We start from the raw sequence: 8,890 nt of genomic DNA on the forward strand, positions 1-8,890 counted from the left end.
TCTTTTGTATTGCAAGGAGGAAGTTTTCTTCACTAAATACGTAGTTTTTAGTGAAATTATACTCCCCATTAAATTAGACAATGTAAAGCAACAATCTGATTTTTTTGTAGTAGCAATTCATTTTGTACACAAGTCTGTTTGATTTGTCAAACTCACTTTACCTAAGTGTTTGACAAACATACATAATAAATAAACACTGATAAAATTAAAAATACATTCAAACATTGTCACATAATCATATATAAATTATCACAATAAATTATATCTTTTTGCTTGGATTTCCAGCTCAAAGTTATTCTAAAGACTGAAGATGTTCTTACAGCAGAGAATATAAATCCATACTTACTGGAAATTCATCAGGATCCTCACTGCACAACTGCAGAAAACGTTCAGGACGTCCACTAGAATGTTCTGGACCCTACAATTATTCCCAACCATTAAGGCTTCATTTAGTTAAATCATTAACACCAAGAACATAAAGATGCAAGTTTATCAACAGATAACTTATACTGAATGGTATTAAACATAAAGATGCAGGTTTATCAACAGATAAGATATACTGAATGGTATTAAACATAAAGATGCAGGTTTATCAACAGATAATATATACTGAATGGTATTAAGCATAAAGATGCAGGTTTATCAACAGATAAATTGTACTGAATGGTATTAAACATAAAGATGCAGGTTTATCAACAGATAAATTATACTGAATGGTATTAAACATAAAGATGCAGGTTTATCAACAGATAAGATATACTGAATTTTATTAAACATAAAGATGCAGGTTTATCAACAGATAAGATATACCGAATTTTATCAAACATAAAGATGCAGGTTTATCAACAGATAAAAATATACAAGATACCAAAAGTTTTTATTGTAAATTCCCAACGAGTAATATCAACAACTGCTGGGACAGAAAGGATTGAAAAAGTAATAAACCTAAGTACTGGAGTTTAGATTTAAAATAATAATAGAAATGTCAATAGGTGTGTGATCCTGAAGAGAAAGAAAAGTACCATCACATATCAGACTTGTATGACTGATACTTTCAGAGATACATAGGGAGTAAATGTCACAATTCACATACTAAGGGAAATTTGCGATTTTTAAAAAATATTGTCTTACAAAATTAAGATCTAAAAACTTGTATAATATTAAAACTTGGATTACTAGCAACATTTGTATGCTGTATTTATTAGTATACCATGATAAGAAAGTGGTTCAAAATTTGAATGTAACTCATTAAAACACCATGACATGCCCAAAAAAAGATGCCTGTAGTGAGAGGGTTAATTATTCTATGAATATTACCACAAATGAAAAATCTATAATTTTTAACTATGTTATATCAGTAATTGTTTTGTTCATGGAAAAAAACAAACTTACCATTCCTTCCATGCCATGTGGTAGCATAAGAACTAAACCACTCTGTCGCACCCACTTAGCCTGACCACTGCTGAGAAACTGGTCAATTATACACTGTGCAGTGTTAAAGAAGTCTCCAAACTGAGCCTCCCAGCACACAAGGGCATTAGGGTTTGTCATGGAAAAACCAAGTTCAAACCCTGTAACAAGAAAAAAATATTATATTGCCAACAGAACATTATCATATGCATATTTGTTTTTTTACTTATGAAGTGTGTCTTTGACTTCTTTTAGATTGATTACATATAAAAAGTAATTACTGTGATGTCAAATCTAAATCATTTCAAGATATTAATTGATAACTATGCCTACGTTAATAAGCTTACAATGTATTGGGAAAACTTATATATATTTTTGCAAGTTTTAACTGTTTTTAAATTTAAAGCTGACTAGCTGATTTATGCTCAGTTATGGTTTTAAACACATGATTAAAAGTTTTCTTCATTCAGAGTGTTTTAATCTCAATGCTAATTCAAAAGATTTTAAATCATACATAACTAATCCATGACTGGTTCAATTTGTTTTTAATTTTGTGCAAAGCTATTTGTGGGCTATCAACACTAGCTGTCCCTAATTTAGCATTAAGATTAAGAGGGAAGGCAGCTTGTAAAAACCACCCACCACTAACTCTTGGGTTACTCTTTTACTAACAAATAGTAGGATTGACTGTCACATGGTTGAAAGGGCAAGAATGTTCAGCGACAGGGATTCAAACCAATGATCCGTGGAATGTGAGTATAGCCCCATAACCACCAGGCTATACCAAACCTCAGCTAATCACTGAACACAAGAAACTGAGTGGTAGGGATCATACAGGCTTTACAAAAGAGAATTCCAAGACTTTTCAGTATTTATTTTTCTTCCAAGATTCTTACTACAATATTCAGAACACTTGAATCCTGCCACACAGAATTAAACTTTTCCTGACATTATTGTTCATCAAACATGTCTGCCAACAGATACTGCAACAGTCTCTAGAAGCAAGACGTTCACAGTAGACAATATATATAAACCTAATTCTGATAACTAAACTTTGGGTTTTCTTTAGTTTTTTTTAATAAACAAATTATTTCACGAGCTTTTTTTCTCCTGAAATTTAAACATTAGGATTTTTTCAAAACAACTGTTTTACATGATTTCCAGGATTGAAATTTGGAAGAGATCATTTTCCAAAACTTTCCAGGATTTCAAGGATCTGTGTTTGTCACTTGGATCTATTTGTGTATATTGTAGTTAATTTGTTAAAATGACATCCTTAAAATGTAAGAAGAAGAACTTTGCATATTTTGAAGTTATAGAATATTTTCTGATAAGTGTCATTAATTTTATAAATTCTAATTTCCATAGACCAGGAGCAGAAACAACTTAGCTGGGTCCCTTGGCAGAAATTAAGACGACACCCTATACTAACCCAAGTACTTAGTGCCTCTCGAAATTTTACATCCTAGATAGTCACTGAGCATGACACCGAAAATATAAAATGTGGCCGAGCATTGAGAGATCATAGTCTACAGCACTCATAATATCACAAGGACTAGAATTATCATTAATTTTATTAAGACTACTATTCTGCTTTCTTCCTTCTAATAATTAATATTATATACAGTACAGTAATTAATCTAAACAAAACTTGATTCAATATTACTCAATTGTTTTCTATAATATATGCTGATAGTACATTTCAAGATACATTCTTTTAAGGCATGCATTTTCCTGCACTACTGATAGCTAATTCACATCTTTATGACATCTACATGTATGTGAAAGGTCCTAACCTTTTACATTCAAATGGGAATATCATTTTAATATTTATCTGTACTTGTATGACTGATACTTTCATTACTGGTTTGGCTAGAAAATTCACATTCATAAAGTCTGGTGCAAAGTGCAAAATGATTTACAATACAGAGTAAACGCTACAGCTGACATGAAGGATGGTGCACTATTTTGTCGATTGTTTGGTAATGAAACATTCAAAACTTGTACATTAAGATTATACATATTAAATTTTTATAATAACTCTCACCTAAAACGCCATATTCTGACAAGGAACTGTTAGACACAGTGTAAGGGGCTTGATCAGGCCACAGCTGACACAAAGGCCGGTATGTTGTTTTATCGATAGTCTGGTGGTGAAGTACGTGGTGACGATGACTAAAAAAATATTTTACAGCAGATTGTACAACTACCTCCACAAATATCTATCAATCCAGTTTGATATAATAGTGCACACTCAGTTGAAGGTCTGTCAATATATACTTTTTGCATAAAATGTTAGTTATTTGAAAGAATAGGTTTAAAATTAGAAATATTTGAAGATAAATCACTCTTTATTTCTTTTACACAAAAACATTTTTTTTGGAAAGTTGAAATAGTGTACACGTAGTTATTTCTATTTCTTAAATAAAAATATCCAATTATTTCAACATTCATTAATTCAAAACCTTTTAAGTTAATGTAACCATTTCTAGGTTTGCCAACGTTTGTTCTTTTTTTTTTTTTATTACACATTAAGAATTTTGTATTCATACTATGTGGATAAGTACTTGAAGGCTTGTCAGTGTTAATTTAAACAAAAATAATTATTAAAACTGAAGTTTTTAAAAACTTGTACATACTTAGACATTGAATACCATGTATTTTCTTTCTGAACTAGAATCATATGTCTGCACCCCAGACAGAGCTTCTTTTATGAAGAGTAATGCTTTGTTAGTAACATATTTGAAATTAAAAACAGGTTTGATGACAATAATAGGGATTAAAAATGTAATGGCCTATATTGGTTACAAGTAAGAATTGCCATCATTAGTTTAACAGTAAACCATTCACTGTTAACTACTGCTTAAGAATTTTCCATTTTATAGTAACCTTAATTTGAAAAATAACATTTTGTTAAACTTAAGATATGCATGGCCTAATTTTGGTTTGTAAATAAACCCAAACTTAACATTAACAAAACAAGTTTACTCTGAAACAAAAATACTCAATCACAGTTACAAAATTCATCTTTATGTATGCATGTATATATATTAAATTTTATTGTCTTATTGCCCTTTGAACAGTGTCTAACTACTATCTGCACCATTATAAGTTGTAAATCACTCGAAAATGTGCAGGTCACGTTAAGCTATCGAATTACATTACCCATGAGCTACTACGAGCTGCTCGTGTGTGTGCATTGTGAACCATTTTAATTATATTATTATTATTACTTATTTTATCTAATCTAGTCTTAAATAACTTTAAAAGATTTCTATTTTTAGATATTAGTTACTTTTATAATAATAAATAAAGAATTAATATGAAAAACAGGAAATAAAGTACTTACTCAATCTTCTTTTTTCTTGCTCATGATTGTCGATAACAGTTAAGCCTACTTTTTTTTTTATACTAATGGTATTAACACACCAAATAATGTTTTCTGGATTTCTAACTATGCGACAAGAAGTGTTATAAATTCATTCAAGCTAGTGCTTGTGTTTTCCTGTGGGAAAATATTTGCACTCTGAATGAAATTGAAGATTCTGTTCCAAAGAAACATTATACAATATGTAATTTGATGATAGAAAATCTTGACTTTCTATTGGTTATAAGTAATATATAATTAAACGTAATAGAGAACTATTAACAAATCCTTAAAGAGAGGATGTGACAGGAGGGTCTGATTTTCTATTTGATGGCTCTGTAACCACACAAAATTGAAGATTATAAAAAGTATGGTTTGTCTTGGCAAAAACGATTTTATAGTGAGTAATTTATGTTACATTTCGCACATATTCAGGGGGTGATGGATAAAATAGAGAAGAGAACATACCTAGAGAAAATGTCTCATGTGTCACACTAGGGGAAATTCAGAATTTTTTAAATATTGCCTTATAGGATTAAGAACTTGAAACTTATATAATATTAAAGTATGAATTATTAGCTAAAATTTTATGCTGTATTAATTACTATAATATGAACAAAAAGTAGTTTAATAAAAATTTGAATGTAAGACACTAAAGCCTTGTGTCGTGTGCAGTAAAGGATACCCATGGCAACAGGACTAAACAAGTTGTCACTTAAAAAGAATGAAGTTAGAATGAAGAATAGTTTAGCTAGATGGAGGAGTGTATGTTTCAGTGTGTGGTGGAATCTTTCGTATCTCGAAGATCAAGAAAGAATTTCACAGCAAGATGCTCTGAAGAAGTGAAGTGTAAAGGGATGACAACCATCGAAAAAATGTAGTTTCTGTAGGCTGTGAGAGAAAAAAAGCTTGAGATACAGTTACGGTATAGCTCGTATCTTTATCGCAACTTGGTAGAGATGCTAGAATGGGAAACATACTTTCATCTAAACAGTGCAAGTTTTTTTTGGGGGAAGCTGCAGGTTGAAACAATTGGATGGCCTGGATTTCCTTCTTTGTGAATCCTACGTAAAAGGTAAAACAATGATGTTCTAAGAGTTTTTAGAATCCAGTTTTGAGCACTAGTAGGTAGTTCTATATGTTCAATTAATTCTTCATTAGTTCATATTATAGATTCACAGTCACTTGAAAAAAAAAGGTATTCCTGAATTAAAGCATAGAATAAGTATTATTAATTAAGCCTTTAGCCTTTTGAACACATGCTTATGAGTTGGTTGTTACTAGTAACATTAGTTTCCTCAAGCTTTTGTTACCTGAAAGTACCCCGTTCCACATCTTGTCCACTTAATCTCACATGGACACCTTCCTTCAGCAGAGAGCCATATGCCATGGCTTCAGCTAGTGCCCAGTCAACTGTACGAGACTCCATCATCTCCATACGACTCTTGAGTATACGTCTGATGCCTGGGTGAATTTTGAAATTTCCTGGAGGTGGTGAACTGAATACATTCCCAATATGTTTCAGGATATCCTCAGATACTCCAGTTGGGTCACATTTAATGGGGCTTCTATCACCAAAGAACCCTAAACAAAAATAAAACTTCAGTAGATATCTTCAGGCAATTTTCACAAAATACAGAAGAATGATACTGATGATATTGTTACAATAAACAGCATATCGAAGCTCATTAACAAAATTTTAATTTTCTTTCAAAGGACAGTAAATGCTTGATTTACTGTCTTTCATAATATTTTCAAGAGACAGCCTAATTATCTAGTGTTTCAAGAGCATTTGCTGAGAGAACTTATGAATATTAAATTCATGCTTATATAACATTTGAGAGACATCAATTAATGATAACAAAATAATATTCAGTAAAACTTAATCATCATAATGATGAATAAAATTAACTTCTGCATCATGATGAAACAAAGATGCTGTTCTAATACCCACACATCATATTAATAAACATATTCACAATGCTTTAGAGAGAACAGAAACAGTATTACAAAATAACAAAGAAGCTTCTGGTTTCAAGCTTAATCAGCCGAATGTAGTACTAAAGGTAATGACAAATTTATTGTAGAAGCTGAACTAAGATGTTCTGAAATAAGTTTTTGATTCATCACATTACCTGTAGAAGCATTCCCATTTTTCACCAGATCCATCCACTTACTTGTACAAAGCCTTTAACACAACTAGTAAAATTGTTTAGTAGAGTCTCTGCATCAGCATGTCCTAAGAACTGAGATCTATAGTATTATATTATCATCTTGTATAAATAAAAAAAAACAAAAAAACATGCACATCCATTCAGTGGCGTGCAGAGGTTCTATGATGCCTGAGGCCTTGTACCTAAAACCTTGGGGAAGGGCTGAAAAGGTTCTACTATTCGATTCAACTCTTTGCATTGGATGCCCTCCCGATTAGGATGCCCTGGGCCCCAGCACCTTTCGCCCCCCCCCCCAAAAAAAAACTTTTCATGAAAGTAAAAAAAAAATTCACATAAATTATAAAAATCCCCAAGTGTGTGTGGTTTCTTCTTCAATTTGTAAATTTTGCATTATAATCTTCTGTCCGCCCCAGTGAAAGCTCTGGGGGAGCCAACATCTCGAGAAACAACAAATTATTGCTCATATCACTTTGTATACTCTACACTGATTAAAATTATTCATAATCTGTTTTATCCAATCATATTTAAAAGTTGGCTCTAGCTACTTTCATAGCTGAGTTTCATTAGTAATTGTTCAGACCAATGATGTAGCAATGGTGGCAACAAAGATGTGCAGTATAAAATCACTGACAGAGAGCGAAAATGACGTGAATCATTATATTTTGAAAAGATGATAGTTTTTTAACAAATATAAATCTAATCTTTGGGATAGACACAAAAAGTCTAAAAAAATCAATAAATGTGTTTTTTAAAGGTACTCCTCAAAGTTGCACAGGAAGGAAAGTTAAAACATTTTTTATTTTCATTTGTGAATTACATTAAACAAGTCCTACATAATGTCAAAATATGAATTCTAAAATATTTGTGTGTAAAAACATTTTTGAAACTGAGTTAGAATTACTTTCTATTCTGTTCAACTAACAAAATTGATTTGAAGTTTTAAAAATGCAAATGTTTGTAAACAAATAAAAGAAGATAAAAACAGTTTCTGTTCACTTTCCACAAAGCATTATTTTTTGTATTGGTATGATTATTTATTTAACAGAACTGAGAATATGTCATTATCACCAGTTTGATATTGAGTCAGGCACTCATGAATTTTGTGTAGAAAATCTGATTAATGAGTTTTCCAGAGTCATGCATTCATTAATGTCTTGTAGAAATACTGAAGAATATCAGGAGTCGAAAGTTTACGAGTTTCGTGTTGAAAAACTGAACACTATGACATCTGAACACCTTTCAAGTGTTGAGTGCACACCTTCATATCAAATTTTTAAGTTAAAGTAGTAATTCTAACCCAGTTTCAAAAATTTTTTACACACGAATATTTTAGAATTGATATTTTGACATTATGTAGGACTTTTCACAAATTAGATATTTCCAAATTACATCATGCAAAAAATCTGTGAAAAAATACATAAACATTAATTCTCTGCAAAGAAAACCAATTTAGTCAAAACAAAAAAAGAGTAATACTTTACCACTCCATGGGGAATCCAGCCAGTCTTTGTTGTAGGTTTTGCTTTCTTTTTCTGCATTATGATAGGCTTCTAGCAGGATGCTCTCATATCTTTCTTTCTCTTCCTACAAAATGATAAGTCAATTATACCTCAAATAAACTAGTTTCTAAAAAAATTATTTCCAACAGATTATGTAAATGAGAGACAAATGAAATATTACAATAATTTCAAACAATAACTTCCATCCTGAAATTTACTTTTTATATGTTAATTATGTAGTAGTAGTAGTATGACAATCAGTTTCAAGGTTTTACTAATTACATATTGTCACACTGTATGACTGTCTTCATGTGAGACCTTAATAAATGACATATTTAATTATTATCTAGTAATGTTCCATAGTTTTCAAGACTAATTACGTTATTAATTATTGTATTTTGGCACTTGTGTATATAGTTAAAATCATAAATAATATTCAA

General features: G+C 30.8%; 1 protein-coding gene across 2 annotated transcripts in view; it reads right to left on the reverse strand.

Moving 5' to 3' along the window:
* Positions 1-302: 302 nt before the first annotated feature.
* LOC106465954 (2-oxoglutarate dehydrogenase, mitochondrial-like) overlaps positions 303-8,890 on the reverse strand; it is a 43,342-nt gene continuing 34,754 nt past the window's right edge. For both annotated transcript variants that reach the window (XM_022393925.1, XM_022393924.1), the window contains exons 13-17: positions 8,433-8,535; positions 6,091-6,361; positions 3,458-3,585; positions 1,393-1,571; positions 303-418 (exon numbers count right to left, since the gene is read on the reverse strand). In XM_022393925.1, coding sequence (XP_022249633.1) covers positions 317-418; positions 1,393-1,571; positions 3,458-3,585; positions 6,091-6,361; positions 8,433-8,535 — 783 coding nt within the window. In that variant the 3' untranslated portion in view covers positions 303-316. The remainder of the gene's footprint in view (positions 419-1,392; positions 1,572-3,457; positions 3,586-6,090; positions 6,362-8,432; positions 8,536-8,890) is intronic.

Source organism: Limulus polyphemus, unplaced genomic scaffold (genome assembly GCF_000517525.1).
Source record: "Limulus polyphemus unplaced genomic scaffold, Limulus_polyphemus-2.1.2 Scaffold2102, whole genome shotgun sequence".
Lineage (NCBI taxonomy): Eukaryota > Metazoa > Arthropoda > Merostomata > Xiphosura > Limulidae > Limulus > Limulus polyphemus.